This window comes from Musa acuminata, chromosome BXJ3-2, assembly GCF_036884655.1.
Source record: "Musa acuminata AAA Group cultivar baxijiao chromosome BXJ3-2, Cavendish_Baxijiao_AAA, whole genome shotgun sequence".
Taxonomy (NCBI): Eukaryota; Viridiplantae; Streptophyta; class Magnoliopsida; order Zingiberales; family Musaceae; genus Musa; species Musa acuminata.
In genome coordinates, this window is record NC_088350.1 from 30,459,410 (window position 1) to 30,479,552 (window position 20,143).

At 36.9% G+C, this 20,143-nt stretch overlaps 2 protein-coding genes across 4 annotated transcripts; one reads left to right on the forward strand and one right to left on the reverse strand.

The window, feature by feature from the left end:
• Positions 1-659: 659 nt before the first annotated feature.
• Positions 660-8,419, reverse strand: LOC135631917 (RNA-binding KH domain-containing protein RCF3-like). 2 transcript variants are annotated; one of them, XM_065140035.1, is made up of 9 exons: positions 7,523-8,419; positions 6,315-6,779; positions 5,578-5,826; positions 5,170-5,430; positions 3,715-3,797; positions 3,453-3,561; positions 3,244-3,370; positions 3,005-3,149; positions 660-934 (listed from the first exon to the last, which is right to left on the reverse strand). In XM_065140035.1, the coding sequence occupies exons 1-8, from the start codon at positions 8,279-8,281 to the stop codon at positions 3,115-3,117; spliced, it is 2,088 nt and encodes a 695-aa protein (XP_064996107.1). In that variant the 5' UTR covers positions 8,282-8,419; the 3' UTR covers positions 660-934; positions 3,005-3,114. The 2 variants fall into 2 exon arrangements, with proteins under 2 accessions (XP_064996107.1, XP_064996108.1); XM_065140036.1 differs by lacking the exons at positions 660-934; positions 3,005-3,149 and having other exon boundaries at positions 3,341-3,370; positions 3,715-3,814.
• A 728-nt stretch (positions 8,420-9,147) lies between these two features.
• On the forward strand, positions 9,148-19,441 carry LOC135583655 (uncharacterized). Of its 2 annotated transcripts, XM_065140550.1 has the most exons (10): positions 9,148-9,289; positions 9,449-9,595; positions 11,386-11,656; positions 11,862-12,012; positions 13,226-13,448; positions 15,305-15,396; positions 15,527-15,662; positions 17,437-17,768; positions 18,631-18,884; positions 18,985-19,441. In XM_065140550.1, exons 1-9 carry the CDS (start codon positions 9,240-9,242, stop codon positions 18,879-18,881), a joined length of 1,653 nt encoding a protein of 550 aa, XP_064996622.1. In that variant the 5' UTR covers positions 9,148-9,239; the 3' UTR covers positions 18,882-18,884; positions 18,985-19,441. The 2 variants fall into 2 exon arrangements, with proteins under 2 accessions (XP_064996622.1, XP_064996623.1); XM_065140551.1 differs by lacking the exon at positions 18,985-19,441 and having other exon boundaries at positions 18,615-18,748.
• Positions 19,442-20,143: the final 702 nt, after the last annotated feature.

Consider the following 20,143-nt stretch of genomic DNA (forward strand, 5'->3'; position numbering starts at 1 on the left):
AGAAGCCTGATAAAATGCAAAGGCAGAAGCGGCATATGTTTGCATGTGAACAGATACTAATTATGCCAAACTGTTCCTGTAAATTTAGCATGATACGAATACCTCAACCAAAATATGAAGAAAATCAATGTTGGTCAAATATGAGCTATGTGACATATTGGAAAAACTGAAGAAAACACGTACCTGTTTTTGTTTCTGCTTAATTCTTGAGGCCTCCCCAAAGAGAAGAGCCTAATAGAAACCTTTAGGCTTCCCTTCTCATGTAGCCTGTCTAAGCTCCCTTCTCATTATGGTGAGACAATGTCTGAGAAACAACTTAAAGAACTAATCTTTTATCTATGTTGTGAGAATCTCTGAAAAGCATGCAATGGTTAAATTAAATTATTTTATGTGAACAATAGTGTATTCATCTGTCCGGTCAGTGAATGTAATAGCGCTGGTTTTAATGTCTTTACGCCAGTCAATCCAACCAGAGCCTCATCCTTCTAATCATGTTTTTCCTTTACCATGAAAGGTTCAGAAATTATCCACACAAATGATTTGAAGAGCATCACAATGTAGTCTGATAAAAGGTTACAAAAAAAAAAAAGTGTCATGTGGACACATTAGTCCATGTAGAGTATATACTGATTTGGTCTTAACCTGCATTCGGGCCAACATCACAATAAGTATGACAATCCGTTAATCAGAGCTGGTTAAAGTATAAAATTCAAACTATCACTAATTCAGAATACACCAAAAACAGAAAGGAACTCAATATGGACAATCGGGTAACCCTACATTGAATTAAGCACCTACCTAAGTAAGATTCCAAGTCAATTTAGGAAGTGAGACATCAAAAGAGTAAAAAACTTCAAAATGCACATTAGACCAACCATTCTTTGAATTTAATCTCGTCTTTGGAGAGTGTATAGCTTTCTTTCATGACCATTCTCTGCAAAGAAGAATTAAATGTGTGTGAATAAGGAATCAATGCACATAGTGTTACAAAAGTATTCATTGCAAACATGAGAAAAAAGGAATGTCATGGGGCCAAAAGAACCAAGTGTATCAAAGACCTATTTAGGTGCTCCACAGTTTTCTTCTCAGTCATTCTCATGAATAATTGAATATATGACGTGGAACATATTATTGAGAAAATAGGACAATGGTATAAATTCAGCTGCAATCCTCTGATGCATGCAACAACCCGAATGCAATCTGCCTTATTGAAGAAACCAATCAACAGTCATGTTGAAATTGGGAAAAGTAAGCAATGGACAAACATGAAGATTTCTAAATTGGAAGTCATAAACATGTCATATAGAAAATTAGCAGTTTTCAAGGATTCATGTAGTTCTCATGCCCAACATGATAGACTGCAGTAAATCACAAATTATTGGTAACAAGATCTAAAATATTGGTCCACTCTTGGCATCTTATTGGATTGGTACAGTAGTGATATATCTGATGGCATATCGACTTGTCTCACGTTGTATCACAAAGGAAATGTATATCAACCAGATCAAGCTAATAAATCTTATATTAATTCTTGGTTGGACTAATAAATACTAATCGGTTCTTTTCAGTCTAGACATTTAAAACCTTGATTGCCACTATACAACACGACTGACATATTGGAAATCTAATTTGATAGCCAATTGCTAGGTTGGGACGAAAATAAATATGTTATCCTGGATGCTCTAAGAAGTCGAAGCAACTGCACTTTTTTAAGAGGTTTGAGGGTTGTTTCTTGCATAATGATTAGAACTAAACTACTGCAAATTTGCATCAAGAATTAGACTTTAAGAAGACTTGATATGAGTTAGTAATATAGTTGAATTTATGCAAATAATTAATAGAAATTTTATAGATTATATTTCTTTTGGAACAATAGTAAGTAATGCAAGGATAGCAAGTTATCTTTCCCAGTGTTTAGAAGTCTTTCTCTATATCAAACTTTTATCAACCATATCAATTAATCTACTCTCTTACTGAGCATTGTGGATAGAAGGTAGTCAAGGATGTACTAACAAAACAACAGTGACAACAGAAAAATCTACTCTCAAAAGTGTAATGTAACATTTCTAGGTCAGCCATTAATTGCCATTGAAACTAGTTACCCATTTGTTTTGCCGAGAAGAAAATAGTCTTGAAGTTCAAATAACAACCTCCATCATTTGGAGAACAAGCAAAATAAGCTCTGTACCACGATTCTACATAAACCAACATCATTAAGTTGAAGTGGACATATATCCCAGAGGTGCAAATTGGTAACGAAGTAACCAACTCACAGCGCTTTGGTGCAGTTGATATACTTTGGATCTAGATCTACAATCAATTCTACTCCAGTTGGTATTGGTCAATTGTTTGATTAGAAATTTATTGCTAGGTTGGTTGACAAGAAGTAAATATGGCAATCTAGATTGAACTATATGGCAATATAGCACTGAAGGGAAAAGATTTGTGAGCACACGATATATGATTAACTTAAATGACTTAGTGATGTTTCATTTTGTGAATTATGCGATGTGTATTAAACCTTACTAATCATGTGCCTATCTTGCAAAATAATTGGGAAATTTACATAAATCTTATTCCCCACACTATTTGCCTATTTTTATTCTTCAGGATTCAGGAAAAAGGTACTACACCTCATTTTTAGTTCCATAAATGTAATGTGAATGTTTGAGATGGTCTGGCTTTAAGCAACTGGTTCAAAAGCTAAATGAGGCACCTAAAAGCTGTTCCTGCACATAGTAATGCAACCTAGCAGGCTGTTGGACCAAGAAGTAGAATATGGGTAAAAGGCACTAGGCACCTCATATAGGAGAACAACTTAAGCTTGCAAAGTCTGTATTCGAATATCTCAATTTGAGGCATAGAAAAGATATGCTAAGGGATCACATCTTAAGTTGAATTAACATATTTTGAATAAGTCAACAGAAAAAATTGCACTCGACTGATTAGTTTAACATATCAGTCACATTCCTGGTGCTGAATCAGTAAAAGAAGGCATCATTACCTGAATATGCAAAACAAGATCACCCTTTACATTTTTTCTGAAGTGAATGGCCCAGAAGGCTAATCATAGATGAGAAAGGTCAAAATTTAGCTGGCACCACAATTTCAGCATTACTTCGATTGATTTGAAGGGATATCGTCTTGAGCTGTATTTTAAGTACGAGACTTGGGTCAGTCATGTTTATTTATCATAAAACTTTAACTGAATCTTGAAATGAGAAACGTAGCAAGGCCCCTTACTGCTTAATATAAATCCCAAAAGCAGACTCTGGGCTTTCTCAGCCTGCTCCGGACTTCCAGATATTTGAACAATCTTTCCAGTCTGCTCTGGTCTATCTTCAATGAGCGTAACAGCTGCTCCAGATATCTGTTCAATTGATATATAAGAAAAATTCTAAGTGGCATTCTTTGTAACTTCTAATAAAAACTGTTGCTTGTGGCAAGCTCACTTCACTGATCTGAGCAAGCTTGCTCCCTGATCTCATAATTAGACTTGGAACTGCATGCTCTGGTATGATAACTTCCAACGTACTCTTGGTGACCAGAGGGACATTAAATCTGATGAAAAAACAAGGATAAAGAACTTGAGCATATAGTATAAATGCTCAGGCTACTGCCAATGCGGAGTCTAGGGAGGATAATATATACAGCCTTAACCGTACACAAATGGTATACAACTCAAAGCTTAAAGGAAAAGCAGAACTGTTTTACCTTCTCACACTACTTGGCCTCACTTCATCACTGGCATTGCTCTCTTTCTGTTCAGATGATCCACTCGGACAACCTCCAGAGTCCTGATTGCCAGAAAAAGCTAATTTCTCATAATTGATCGATACATCTATAGAAGCTTATTAACAAATGGAAGACATCATCAAATCATAAATACAGAACAGGAATTTGTCAGGAAAACCTTTTGGGAAGACCCCTGACTATCTTGGCAACCATAAAGAAAGAAATTGTCTCATTAAAGACAATGAGTGACTTGGATACTTCAGATCATGATAAAATCAATTGGAAAATGGAGACACCCTTGGATAACAAATATGCAGTGAATTAGAAGTTAGGTTATCTATAAAACACAATTAATAGTCAAATATAGAAGTGAAGATCTTTAGCGGATATAACAATTCAGCATCCTTGAATTTTGAAAGTGACAAAAATATATGAACTTTTAATACTGCAAAAAAGTAACTTGTGTCTATGTCCACATCTTTTTGGCTTTCGTAAAAGAGAAATAGATCAACTGGGTTAGTTGATTGACAAGGACCTAGGCTATTTCCAATTTTGTAAGATGCTTCTGAATTCTCCCATCAATCTAGATTGGAATAAAATTAGGTGCGTTGAAGCCTAGGCTTAGGTGTGACTACATCTATAGATGGTAATGTCAGCAACGTAAGTTTAATAGCTCCTCATTTTTCATTGTCAATTGTAAGTTTGCTTCCTTTTTTGCAAACTACAATAAGAAGTAAAAATTATCATAGAAGTGAAGTCACAGTAAACAATTGTAGCAGAAGTGATCTAACACCATACAAGATCTAATATCTAATAGAAAAAGGATCTAAAGCAAAATAAAATTGGATCTATCAGTTTCTGATTTATTGTTATTCAGGATAACATGCGAAAAAAATAATGATGGAGAAGTGCATGATACATTTGTTTAAAGTTAACACTAGGAGATGTACAGATGTTCGTTAGATGTGTAGGGACACAAATGACAGAAGAAAACGAATAGACAGATGCTTATAAGATCTATAAGAAGGATGTAAGTTTAAATTCCAATTGCTTAGGGAGAAAGAGGGGCAGCAATGATTGTTCACAAACCTATCGACCGAAAGTGTTTCCGATACCTAGGAGGGCAAGTCCAGGACACTAGCATACCTTAATGGAAAGCTCGACAAAACACCCTAAAGCAACCAATTTCTACAATTGGTACTACCAGAATTTTAGCAAAAATAATGAAACCAATTTCTGAAAGCTCAACAGGGTCACTTGAACAACTTCATCAAAGCTAATCATCCTTTTTTCAATAATATAAACAACAATGACACGAGAGAGAGAGAGAGAGAGAGAGAGAGAGAGAGAGAGAGAGAGAGAGAGAGAGAGAGAGAGAGATTTATCAGCAATCAACTACAGGAAGCAAAGAGTTTAGATCTGAAAAATATTTACCTTTGGCAGCCAGGTACCTATTGTAGCATGAATACTTTGATAGACTTCTGCTTGAGGATCACCTCCTTGATAGGCTTCACCGGTTGATACTTTGACAGGAGAATTAGAATCCCGTCCAGTACCGGTAACAGCATGGACTGGGGCAGAGATTGAAGGTGGCAATGCATCCCTTGGTACAGAATTATCACGGTAAAGATAATCACGTAGCTTTGCAGTCACCTGAACAAGAGCATTTCTCGCTGCTCTGATCTCCCCTACAATCTGCAAGTAATTGCCAATTTTGCATATAGTATATATGAACTTTGTACAAAAAAGGAAAAGAATGGCTTGTGCATATGAAAGACAAGACATATGTTAAACTTAGTCTCCAGAAAAGTGTCAAATTTTTTAATATCGTAAGGCACAAACCTGTACAAGTTCATCAGCCTCCATTGCACAAGGAGGAAGGTCTTCTTTTGGCAATATCTGTATATTGGCACAGGTCAATCTTCGTATATCCGACAGTGACCCATCCATCCCCTCCAGCAAAGCAACTTCACTTGCTGGAACAAGAAGCCTTGTTGTTATGATGTTATCCTTATCAGGACCAAGGTCTACTATGTGAGTTTGGATATGCAACAAAGCTTCCTGAGCTGGAAAAAGGTCATCATCTGGCCCCTGGTGCACAATCATAAACATTTTCTATCATTCAAGCTCATGGGAAACAGCATCAATTACTCTAAAAAAACATCACTAAAAGGAACTAAATTAGATTGTTGTCAGAAAAAGTTGTAAGCAATCTCTTCTTGCTAAAGCAATTAGTATTTTGGGTGTAGGAGGATAATAGAAGCTAGATTAAAATCTTAGAAGTAAAATTTTCTCTTCGACTGAATCTCTTGGATGGAGCTAGAAGTTTGATATACCTCTAAATATCTGACAATCACAAATCTTCTTGAAGCAAAAAACTTCATAGAGAGATCATGTTCGCTAGACAAAAGATTGGCAAACCATAAAGACAGATATTCCTTAGTTGCATATTTAAGATGGACATAAAACAGTTTGGCATTATCAAACCTAATTTACTTAAAGTGAACCTAGTTATGGTTTTGAGTCATTCAAAGAGAAAAGTTGGTACGGGTGCATCATAACAGTAGTTCTTTAAGTACCTCTTCTGAAGTAATAGTTATGATGCATTCATCTGAACCTGGTATAGGATCAGCAACACTCACGTCCACGCCTATATCAGCTCGCAGCATTTCAATGATTCCATCAGTTACTCCAATAACTCTCTCGACTTTGTCATGGGGGCAAAGAATACGGAATACAAGGTCCTCACAGGGAAATGCCTGCGAGTGGTCATTCACGGGATTTCCATCTGAATCAAATGAGTATCCAGGTGGGAGAGAACCATATGAGTTATTTCTTGCTCTATCTAATCCAGATGAAGAACGTGAAGCCAAATAAGATTCTTCAACAGCTGATATATGTTGTGTGTTGTTTACAAACTCATCGTAGCGCTCTGGTGAATACACTCGTCCACGGAAGGGACCACGATCACGATGCAAGCTCTCCTTTAAACGAGATAAAATAATTGCTACAGCTTTCTTCACACAATTGCCCTCTCCAACAACCTGAAAAAGAGGTGGGGGCAGTATAAGAAAAAAAATCAAACTTGCAATAAAGATAAACCATGAAGTTTCAGTTCATGAAGAAATAATGTACATCAACAGGAATAGAATTAGTTTGTTGAACTAGTAAGGATACAAAAATTGTGAGGATTTCCATGTAAAACTACCATTACCATAGAAATTCCAACAGCTTGCCTGTCGCCAATCTAATACTGTAAATTATGTATAGAGTATGTAATAAATACATATAGGAATAATGATGCAACATCAGAAAATATGTACAATTCAGATTGTTAAAGTACGATAGAATATTAAGGATATGCTGCTTGTTACATGCGAATATCGCGTTGAAGGATTTATGTGCTGTTAAACTCTTTATTAACATTAAGCACCAAGTGACAGCAGTCACAACCATCATAAGATAGTAATGACACCAATAATCTTCTAGAATGATGGTTCAATGGTCATTTTAAACAGTAATAATCTCATGTCAAGCGTATCTGACACAAATACTGTATAAGAGTCCATATATGTACCTTCTCCGCCAACTGGAAACTGATGGGAGCAGCGAACTTAAGGTATCAGCATATTAGTTTTCAAGTGCATTAGAAGATCAACCGTAGATTGGTGCAATCTCAAAACGGTAAATCTAAGAACATTTCAGAAGCTATTGCAACTATAAGTTCTGCACCAATAAAACTGCAGAGGGAGGAAAATATGGGCTAAGACAAGAGTGTTGGTGCTACCTGAACTATCTCCTCGGTGTCCGAGACGCATCGAGGTGTGTACTGATCCCGTGGCAAGATCCGGATGTGGGTTTTGGTCTCATTTCTCATCTGCTCGATAATCTTCCCCCCCTTGCCCAACAAGCACCCCACATGGGACCTCGGCACGACCAGCCTCGTCGTCAGCCTCCCTCGATCCCTCACCCCACCTCCCCACCCTCCACCGCCGTATCCCTCCTCGTTTCCACCACCGAACTCGAAGTCTGCATCCACAATCCTCTCGTGGATCAGCAGCAACGCCTCCTCCGCCGGCGAGTACTGGGGCGGGCGGCCGTCGGGCTCCCGCCTCCGGTCGTCCGACGTCTCGATGATCCGTTCGTCATCGTCGGGGGCCAGCTGGTGGACGTTGATCCACGCTCCGGTGTCCTGCCGGAAGGCCTTGATGATGCTGCCGTACTTGCCGATGACGCCGCCGACTTTGGCGTCGGGGCAGAGAATGCGGAAGAAGGTGGTGACAGCACCGGGGTGGGGGGAGCCGTCCTGGGCCTTGTGGGAGGGGGAGGGTGCGGAGGAGGAGGGGAGCGCCGGCGGGGGCGGGGGTGGAGGGGGAGGCGGGGGCGGGGGCGGGCCACGCCGGTCGCCGCTGCGCCGGTGGTGGTTGCCGCGTCGGTGATGGCCGCCGCCGCCGCCGTCATAGCGGGGTTTGGATCGAGGGGGAGGGCTTTGGGAGTGGGCGTCGGGGTCGTAGTGATAACTCCTCTTGGACCGCGATCGCTCCATTGCTTCGTCTAATTTCTTCGTGATTTCTTCTGATCTCTAGGGGTTTTCCTTCGATCGAGATGGTTTGGTTGTTAGGGTTCTTCCTTCGTTTCTCGTCTACTGCCGCTGTGCAAGAATCCAATGACGAGCTCGGGAGTCATAACTTGTAACAGTCGGCTTTAAAATAGCGGCCGTGCAACTTTTTATAACGGTGTTATAATCATTTTGTATGGGAAATTACATGATAAAAACATGATGATGATTTTTCTTTTTTCTTTTTCCCCCGATTTATGCTGTTCATAGTGATATATTTAAGACTCCTAAGAGACTCTCATTCAATATTTTACACTCGCACCAAGTTAAGTACCACAATTTCATAAATGCAAACTCTTCCTTGCCTTCGAAAACTTTTCGATATCATTCAAAAAGTATAATATTATATAGGTTGGGAATTCCAATCATCGCTTACAAATAAATAAACTTGGTGCATTCATAGTTGTATTATTATATGAAAATTTCTATGTATATATAAAATTCAGAGCCCTTTATTCATACTCAATATACACAAAGCGCATCAGAAATATTATTTTCTAAATGATCATTTTATATTATCTAATATTATTTTGTTTACTCTTCCACGTTCATATTCACGTAACAGAATAATTGGTAGATGGAAATTACCTTTTTAAATTATTTGTCGATGTCATTATTTTTCTGTACATTTCATATTCTCATAAGCACATGATATCAGACCTTATTCTCAATTGACATAGTTTGGAATTGATGTAGACCGTCCATAGTTGCATGGACGGTCGAGATTACATGTTTTAAGAAAGAAGCGGTGCCCAGATGGACGCGAATAGCACTGATATAATCGTCTCGTAACGCACGGACAATTATATCCGCGTCCGGGTCGGCTCCCGCAAACGAGGACGGCGCACCGCCCCACCGGCCGCGGGCGCACTCGGAAACAGCAACCATGGCCGCTCAGCTCATCCATCTCCGTTTCCCTCCGCGTCCGCTCCATAGGTAATCCAAAAAGTTCACCACCAATCTGTTTTCCTTTGATCGGTTGGCGCTTGGAAGGGAATTTCTCTTAGACCAAATTCTGCTCTCAATTTGTTTGATAGAATGCCGGAGAGAAGCTCTAATCGCGTCGTGTTTATGCCTGCGTTTCTTTTCCTTCAGTTTGTCGGTTCCTCTGCGATGCGTAGGACGCGATTACAAGGTCTACACGAGGCTTGCGGCCCGGCGCTTAACTGCAAAATGGTTCCCCAAGCTGCGGTACGCTTTGGAAGAAGAGTGTGTTTCCTGCGATGTGGAAAATTCGCGGGGGTGGGTATCCTTCCTTGCTTCTCTTAAGTTATGTGCTTGTATTTTCTATTATCCGTTTTCCTGACAGCCGCTCGAAGTTCTGCATCTCTGTCAATCAGGTACCTGATTGTTTTACAGTAAGAACAGGTGGGTCAAGTTTTAGTTGGTCTCAACAGTTATAGGAATAGTTTCATTCAGTAGCTTCAGACTGGCTTTGGATCTAACTGTCTCGACCAAAGAATGAAATGTAAGTCCAAAAATATGATGACCCATAAGGCAAATAACTTTCCCAAAAGATAGAAGGGGAAGAAGTAGGAGGTGAGAAAGTAGTAGAAGCAGCATCCATAGTAGTAGTAGAGGTAGAAGAAGTATACTAAATCAAGGTTCAAAGATATGCACTGCTTTGTGTTTAAGTGGTGTCCTAGTGAACCTCCTTTTGCAGGAATTTTCCTCTATATCTTCTAACTAATTGATTTTTGTCTATGGAGTGTTATTAGCATGTGGTATTGCTTTATCTTTCTTTTTAAAGTCAAAACATTCCTCATGGTACTCCAAACAGGAAGTCTCATACAACCATGTATGTGCATCTCAACAACGTGTCATGTATGTGAATTAGAAAGGTCCAGTTTTACAATTTAAATTCTTCAGCATTATGGTATAGTGGCTTCCAGATAAATTTAGTATTTCAAGACTTAAAGGACCTAGTCCTGAGAACTATACTGTCCTTGAAGTATCAGTGTGAAGGTATGAACTCGTTTGTTCACACTTGTTCTTTGCAGTTTTAAATTATGGGGTGATCCTTAACATAAACATTCCATTTTCTTTAGATCCAGTGAAAATAATCAAGGCATATCATGAACACACACAAATATTTTATCTATTTTATTGTTTCAGATTCTGTGGTATATTGTCCATACTGTACTGGTTTTGGTTCCGTATGGGTATGTTACTGTGCTGATTGTACTGGTTAGTATGGTAAGTTTCCTGTGTATGTTGGTACATTTATTTAAAATCTTATAGTATGAACTATGAGCTTCACCCTACTTGTTTGCTGTTCAAGCTTGCTTCCTTTTGTATTTATTCGATATCTACACCTTAGGATCTTATTAAATTTGGTTATCCTTTCTTAATTTTGATGCATTTCGGGTGAGTTTTGATTATATTATTATTCTTGATGTTCTCAGTTGTTGGTTTGTTTAATGCTTGTCAATTGCCCGGTTCATCCCATGACATAAGACAATATTATAATAACTTATACAGAACATAATTAGGGACATGGAATGCGCATATAGGGTCTTTTGAATATTTAATACATTAAAAAGTTTTACAGCATGGAAAGAAATAGTTAGATAATTATGTATTTGATGCTGATTTCATGTGGACATACGTAGTGTTGTTGCTTGATATGAGCATGCCATATTAAGAATGAAGATGAAGAATTGCTATGTTAATATAATGCTAAACATAGACAATGATAAACAACAATTTCAATGCAGGAAAAAAATTGATTGGACATTGTTGACCACAGTCTATTGTTTGACATATGGACAGCCACAATCAAAGAAAAAGCCCTTTGAAAGTTTTCTGGGTGTTCCCTGTTCCAAATTTATCTGTTTTTTTTCCCTTCTTAAAAAGTGTCCTTAAACTTAGAAGTCACTGTCTCAGTAGCATATGACGAGCATAAGCATTAAATGTATATTAATTTTCAAATGGGGTCATATGATGCTGGTGTGGCAAGCATAGCTGCTGATGTTTCCAACCCACTCTTTTGTAAGTTGGACTAAACAATATTTTAAATTGGTTACTAGCAGGTCGAATATGCTTGATGGTACAACTAACTCTTCGAATGGCATGGATGATTTTGAGGGACAACTTAAAAATTTATTTCTTGAAGTTAGAACGAAGCTTGAGATGGGGAATAAAGATGATGCTGTGTATCTACTTCAAGCAAATTTTGAAGCAGTAAAAGAGCAGATAAATGCTGGTTTTAAAGGTATAGAACAAGCTGCTATTCTTGACACCCTAGCTTTGGGATACATGGGCATGGGCGACTTTAGAACTGTTGAGCATCTGCTAAATATGGTATGTTGACTTGCGCTATAATAAAAATCTGATTAATCTGTATTCATTTTAGGGCTTTTGTTTGTCAATCTGTGTACTCTTTGAACTGTTCAGACCATACATGTTCTATGAATGTAAAGTGGAAGTTTGATGTCTTTCATAAAGCATTTAGTTATTAATGAACTTTCATGCTGTTGTTTTGTGATATATTTTCAATGACTAGCAGCTGAAAGATATAGTTGGTGATCTGCATGATGACATACCATTGATGGATTCAATATTGATGCACATGGGAAGTATGTATAACACTATGGGGAAGTTTGAGGAAGCAATTTGTTTATATGCAAGAGGTCTCAAAATCATAGAGCAAGAGTTTGGTAAGAACTCAATATCTGGTTGATGTTGTCAAATTTACTATCACAATTCTTTGTTATCGACATGCTTGTTTGTAGTTATGCTCTAGGATGTGAGATTTAACTATTGTCTGTGTTGTTGCATCATATGTTAGGTGACCATAGATGATAGAGCTAGTGTCATGCCTGGACAATAGCCTAGGCAACAAACTACTTAATAATTAATATTATTTGTTTTCTTTTAACAAAAGATGTAACTAGTTTGATGTTCATGTGCATAGTCATTAACTCACGAACAAGCTAGTTTGTGCACTGTACATATTGCTGTTCCAAGTGACTATCCTTTAGATCGTGATGATTTTTTTCTCATGGACATTCACGTAAGCGTCAAGGCAATTGCTTATAGGTTATAACAAAAGACATCTTCCTTAAGAATCTTTTAGTTACTGTTGTATTGTATGTGCTGATTAGGGTAATAGTTATTGTCATATCTCAGTGGTATTTGATTTTTGTTACATTGTTTTGAGTGTGTTTTAAGTAGCAAGGACAGTGGCCCATTCTGTATCCAGTCCATGATTTGCTTGGTTGGAACAGAGAGGGAAAACAAGGATATAGGATTTAGGTCTTTCTTGAACTTTTCATCCTGTAAGACACCTTTGGGCCAATTGATTTGTTGATGGTTTAATTATTGAACCAAAATTTGCAATTTGTTGAAGATAGAGCATTTCTTTTGGATATACAATAATGTCAAACTTTTTTGTGGAATCTGTGCCTGACAACCATTTGAACCCTATATGCCACAGGTTAAACACTTGTTTGGTATGAGGCCTATAAATATCTAAAGCACAATTTAAGATGTAGCTCCCCCATCTTTACCAAATCTGTTGACATCAAATTTCATGGGAACATCATAAAAGAACATTAAACATATTCAGCTTGCTTACACATGTTTAGGGCATTGGCATATGAAATTGAGTGTCTTTATACAATTTTGACAAGCAGCATGCTAAGGAACAACTGGCACATGTATTAACCATTATGATATACATATATACATGTACGTACATGTGTATACACATGTACGTACATGTATATGAGAGATACTAGAAGTGTTTTAAGAGTCCATAATCTGTATGATTTTATTTAGATTTAGCAGAAAATCATGTATTGCAGCAAAATACCTAATATTAAATAATATGTTACATTAGATATCTTAAAAAATACAATTTATATGCAGGAACCTACAGTCCTTTTCTCATAACACCTCTTATGGGAATGGCAAAAGCCTTGGGATTTACTGGAAGAGTCTCTGAAGCTGTAACACTTTATCATCGGGCTATTGATATCTTGGAGAATGCAAGAGGCACTGAAAATGAAGATCTTGTGATTCCTTTATCTGCTCTTGGTAATATTTTTATCAGTGAAGGGAAGGCAACAAATGCTGAAGATTGTTTTAAGAGGTAAGTGCTATGTATGGTTTTTAAAAAGCATACAAGTAACTGCATGTTTTTGCAATATTTATTGGGTATTTCATGTCTTGTGGTCTATTGACTTGAATTTGAGGCTTTATGATTTTTGAGTGGCAGTCAGGCTTTTGTGTATTTTCTGTTAACTCAGATACACTAACGTTGATCAATTATAATTATGTTTTGACTCATAACTATCCGAACCTTTCCATGTTGAGGATTACTCTTAAGGACACATACTCTTGCTCTCAGGATATTCTTGACCTGATGACAGATGGGCTTGGCTTGAGTTTTTCAAATTCTTAGAACTAAATATTACAATTCCATAGCTTAGAAGTACAGGAATCTCAAGATTAACTGGTAGCATAGTTTCTTATAATTGTTCATTTGTCAAAGTTGTAATTGGCAACACAGCTTGACAACAAGATGTGCATGTACATATGTTTGTCATCCTCACCTAATATACTAACATCAGAACATGTTAATACAAACTGGCGAATCAAGAGTCTTTTAGTTTTGGTCTGATTGTAGAAGACAACAGTTGACAGTTTGCATTGTGAAACTCCAAATTTTCCTCAAAGTTTAGCTCTAATTTATTTAAAAGGTTCCTGCTTTTGGACATCCATGATTAGTGGAAAAAACTATTTAGGTTGACTGCAAAATGTTGTGGGGTCCCTAGTGCATGAAACGTAGACATATGGGTCCCACCCATAAGATTTGTGGGAAGTGGCATTTGTCCTGAAATTTTCCCAGGTGATCAGTCACCTATGCAGCGTTAATAATACATTTGTCCCTGATGTGCTAATAAGGATGCATGCCATATCGAGGATCACAACTTGTTGGATCATAAGAATTGACTTACTCGGTAGGTACTCGAAAAACAATTATCAGCTTTAGCCTAATTAGCACTGGTAAGTATTTATCACCTTGCCTTCTCTTTGTGACCAAAGGATGGTATTGGTGCAGATGGCTGTATATATACAGGTTTAACTAGCTTAGATTAATTGAGTGAATAAATTTTAGAAAATCTGCTTGGTTCATTAATAGATAATATTAGAAGAGCTGAGGGATGCAAAGCTGGAAGTTGGCTTAGATGGTAAATAGTAAAGAGTTTGGTGAGGAAATAATGTCTTTAATTGCTAATCTGCTTCTAGGGAGAAAGAAGATGTGATTTGAAATATTCTTCCTGTCAATCGAAATACCTTCTGTAATATTTGGCAAAATGAAAGGACATGAAATTGATGCATGCAGAGAGGTTCAAGTGTTAGAAGGATGTTAACAAAATTGGTCATCAATACATTGTTCTAGCTTTCAGCTTTTTTGGACACTTCAATTTGATCTTGGATTCTCCTTCACTTTCAATGTTGGTGAAGCTTGATGACTTACCTTTTAGACTTTTCCAATGGGCATTATGAGTTGGCAGTCCCCTTGCTATGTAGCTTCAGCAAGTAATATAACATTGTCCATTTGCCAGAAGAAGAATTAATGGTTAGACAATGTCTGAGTTCCTTTTAATCAGTCCTTGGTTATGAAAGGAAACTAAAAACTGCTTTTGACTTCATGCTTTCATATGAGCAATGGCAAGCACTAAGCTGGACTGAGGAAGACAAAATGTTCTCACTTATAATATGCTAATAAGAAGTTGTTTCCAGTTCCTCTTCATCATATTGCAAATTTTGCCCCCAACGTTGGTACCTGTAATAGCAAATGCCAGTTTCCATATGGATCATCCTATACTTTTGTGGGTAATAAAATAATTTAAGAAATAGTTTTTTTCTCATAAGTATTAAGTTTGTGTTTTAACATCAGGATAATAATAGTTTTCTTGACTATTTTCTTCTACTTTCTAGAATTTTAGATATATACAGAAAAATATATGGAGAAGATAATGGAAAGGTGGGAATGGCTATGTGCTCCTTGTCACATGCTGTGTGTGCAAAGGGTAAGTGGTGCCAAAACTTTCTTTAAGTATGCTAAATTTGAACTCCCTTTTACAGGCAAAAGAATATTTATAGCCTTGGTTTTTTCTCTTCTCTGCTCTAGTCTATTCTAAACATGTATTGATATTGTAGGAAATATTAATGAAGCAATTTCTATGTATAAAAGTGGTCTCCAAGTAATTAAAGATGCAAAGTATATGGCTGTAAATGATGACTTACTTGAGAAAATGAGGACTGATTTGGCAGAACTACTTCATGTTGCAGGAAGGTAAATTGCACAATATATCTGATTCTGTATGCAGTGTAGGACCCATGGAAAATGTTTATTGCTTTTATATATGGATTGTGTTCATAATTCCTGAAGTCTATGATAGCTTTACCCATTGTTCTCTTGATATACGATGCCATCTTCATGCTAATTTTTTATTTTCAGATGCAGTATGCCTAAAATTAATCTCTGAACCCGACTGTCTTTACTGCGCTATGAAAAGATTTCAGACTTTTCCCTTTCATTCTGAGTTCCGAAAACCTAAAAGCATCACCATGATTATCTTTAATCCACAGACCACAAAAAATTTATGTGCAATGTCGCTAATAAATTTTAAGGAAAGAGAATAAGTTTCTTACAAAGTCCACTTGTTGCTTCCTGCAGTATCATCTAGGGGATTTTGGTACTTGTGTTATTTGTGATTAGGGACCCTCAATTTTAGAAGAAAAGGAAAGGAGAGATATGAAAGAAAAAAAGTAAAAGAAGGAGATTTGGAAGGTTGGTTGGTTTCATCTGTAGATGTGAAAATATTATGGAGTCAAAATTCAGAATCCAGAGTGTTTTTATTAATATAGTTTATATCAAAATTCAAAATTGTTTTGGAAATTTTAAAAAGTTATAATCAAGTAATATCAACAAGCTCATCATCATCTAAGTTTTCATGGGCTTAAACATGTTCACCACATTGTTTTCTATCCGATGAGTTATGGGTGGGTGTTGCATTTGCCAAAGTTGGTATTCTAATTTTTTTTAATATTATGTTGTAGAATTATTTTGTCCAAACAGAAAACCACAAACTATTTATTTGGGTGATGGTATTCATGGAATTCATTGCCTTTTCTTTTTTTTTTGTTTCTGTAGTTAACAGTTATATATTTATATATATATATATATAATGTTAATTGTTCAATTAAAATGATCCCAAATAGACTCATCCCATCAGAAAATGTTTCGCCAGACAGGTAAAAGAATATGGTGGAAAACTATTATTTGGAGTTACTAAAGAACATGGTTTGATGTTGTCTGGACCACTATGTACTGGGTAATACATATTGGTCCAGACTTGAAACGGAATGTGAACTACCCCTTTTTGGCACTCCAGATATGATACAGGGCTTACTGCCTGATAAACCCTCTGAACTGGGACCATGAAATATAAAACATTATCGGGTCATATGATTTGCAACAAAATCATATATAAATTGCAGCCATAATATCAGACACAAAATGTAGATGATGTTATCAACATTGAGATATATAATCATAAAATGAAGCACAAGGTACAGACAATTGTCTCAAGACTCTCAACCATGAAGTATAAAACATTATCAAGCCAAGTATGAAAAAGATAAGACAATCTACTTATAAAAACTACCTGAAATGTAGAACCTTGCTGAAGAATACTAAGGATGTCATGATTAATGAGCAGTTGTATCCTGATAAGCTACACAGTTAGTGTAAAGAATAACTTGAATATATGTAACTACTTGTTTTATTATATCCCAAGGCCATGATCTATCCAATATTAGAAAAAAGGAATCCATTTCTGTCAAGCATATTTTTCTCTGTACATCAAAATTTATGATGTCACTGCTGCTTAGCAGACTGATTTGAGTCATGCAACTTTTTTGGTTAAACACCATCTTTTCAAATAGAGATCAGAAATACTATTAATGTTCTCCATCAAGGTAAGCACTATGATATGTTGGTTTCAATTAACGTTTTGTTGTCTGGACATAACTCTGCACCATGTTTGTGTCTTTATTGTGCTTAGGGAGCAGGAGGGCAGAGAATTACTTGAGGAATGTTTGCTTATATCTGAAAAGCACAAAGGGTTAGAACATCCTAGTTCAGTGACTCACCTTCTAAACATTGCCATGTCACATTCTCGTTCCAAAAATTTTGCTGAGGCAGAACGCTTGCTAAGGACATGTTGGCACATTATGTTGAGAACAGTAGGCCCAAAGGATCAGTCAATTACAGTCCCTATGTTACACCTTGCAGTCACATTATACAATTTGGATAGAGATGAAGAAGCTGAGCGACTCGCTCTAGAAGTAGTGCGCATCCGTGAGGATGCATTTGGAAAGGAATCTCTTCCAGTAGGTGAGCTTGTTATACTTTTTTTTTTCTTCTGGAAATATAAAGCTCTTCAGTTTACAGTTTGTGCAGGAACTTATGCAACTGAATTGCTGCATGTACTCTAAAAATTGGAAATTCAGTAGCACAAGTGGCCTTCTGTACTCTGTAGTAGAAACTCGAGCATTATTCCAGTTCTGGAAGCTTTATGCCTCATGTTCTACTGGGTGGTGGTACTTTTGATGGATGAAGCCAGTATAATTAGTGAAAAATCATACGGATTTTACGAAACCATGTGCTGCAGCCTAAATCTATAATCAATCATTTTTGTGATAGGATTAATCCCTTCTTCATTGGAACTTTGACCAGTGATTTAAGTGCCAAAAGTAAATGTGTATATCTTCTTATTATCAGGCTGTACAGGTTTCCTGTCATACTGTTGATAGCATACCACAACTTGCAGTATGTGTCTTAAATCTATATATTTTACCCATAAAGTGGATAAGGACCTCAACGGCAAGATTGTCATGTTTTCTTGTGATATCTGATGAGAGTGCTTTTTATCTCTAGAAGTCAAAATAGTCATTGTAGGAAACATATTTTGTTTTTGGAGATGGTTCTAGAAAATATATGGTAGTAAAGAAATTGTGAAGTCAGTAGTATACGTTTATTTTTCTTGTCACTGCATTGTGCAACCACATTAAGGGTCCTATCCAAGCGTCATTGTTTTTGTATCTTTTAGCCATTGTTGCCTATCTTTAATGATAACAAAATTTAGAACTTGCTTAGCATTAATGTGGCTATTAATTAAGGACCCTTCCATGTGTTAAGTTCATGTCATATCTACTCCAAGGATTCATTATTTCTGTATAGAATTGCTCATTTGCAGGTGAAGCCCTTGATTGCCTAGTGTCCATTCAGATGAGACTAGGAAAGGATGATAACGACGTGTTGGCAACACTGAAAAGAGTGTTGAACATTCAAGAGAAAGAGATGGGTTTTGAGAGTGAAGAGGCTTTGACAACCTTAAAAAAGGTTGTCTTTTATTTGGATAAAATGGGAAAGAGGGATGAGAAATTGCCTCTTCAGAGAAGATTGTCCTTGCTCAGAAGAAAATACAAGCAGAAAGTTTCGGTTTAAGAGGCATGTCACTGTGGCCCTAAAATTTATCTTTTCTATTTTCCTTCTCATATATTGATGTCAACTATGACACTAGTTTGCTGTGATGCAATTACATTTTCAGCTTTGTGGCTGGGCAGTGGCTCAAGTTATTTCGTGTGCAAAAGCTATCTACACCTCATTATTGATCAGCTGAAATCTTTCTTAGCTCAGTCTCTGCAGAACCAGAAAACCGATACTACAGTGGTGCCTACCAACTTGGTACCAGTGAAGGAATAGGACACAAGTCGACTAGTCTCCGTCAAGCATGTAAATGATGTCTTTGGCTTATTTTACCTGAAGTCAGTAAGTTTAAGTCTTTGGTGGAGCAAATACTGACCTGTTATGGTAAGTGCAACAGAAGGTTTTGATGCATGTAAGTTGCGATCTACCCAAAGTTGTAAATATTTTATCTTTGAGCAACAGTTTGCCTTGTCCTATTCACAAGTGAGGTTTCCATTTAGATGGATGATCTATAACATGCTTTCGATGAGATGTTTAGTTATTAGCAAAGTTTTTTCTCCAAAGAGGATTTTTGTTTACATGCAAAGTTTTTCGTGTTTGTTTCTCACTAGGTGTTGTGATTTAATCATTTGTTTTTGTTAGTTTAGTGATCAAGAAGGTTAGGCTGGTGATGATAAGTATCAACAATTTTCCTGTATATGTAGATTTGTCACATTACATTGTGATAGCCAGATTGATGTAGATGATGGAAAGTAAACTGGCTCTTCTGATTCATTCATTGCACATCATGTTGTTATGCATATACTACAAGGTTTGTTTGGAATTATACCATCTGACAGTCTATTGATCTTGTTACTGACTGGTGTAAGACATGTAGTTAGTACTATGGTGGGGACTTCCTATACATTTGAGTCCCACTTACACAGTTTTTAGTAGGTAATGTTTGTTTGTAATCATAGGAATGGCACTAAAACCATTATTAACCTTAATTGCTTGTTAATTTACACATGGTGCTTCAACGAGTTAAGAAGGATTCATTTAGGTCTCCCCTTGAACTGTTCCCCCAGAACACCCGTCTGCCTGCGTAGAGGTTTTATGAGAGAGAAGGTTGTTACTCTTCCCATTATGCTCTTTGTGGGCTAAAACTACTGATTGAGTATTGAAAGAACAGGTGGTTTCCAAATTCTGCAAGAAATGAATCTTGCGATGATGAACCAACGTGCATGCAACTGCACAATCGAAAAGGTAAAAAGAATTACATGTAGAAAATTTTCCTTTCT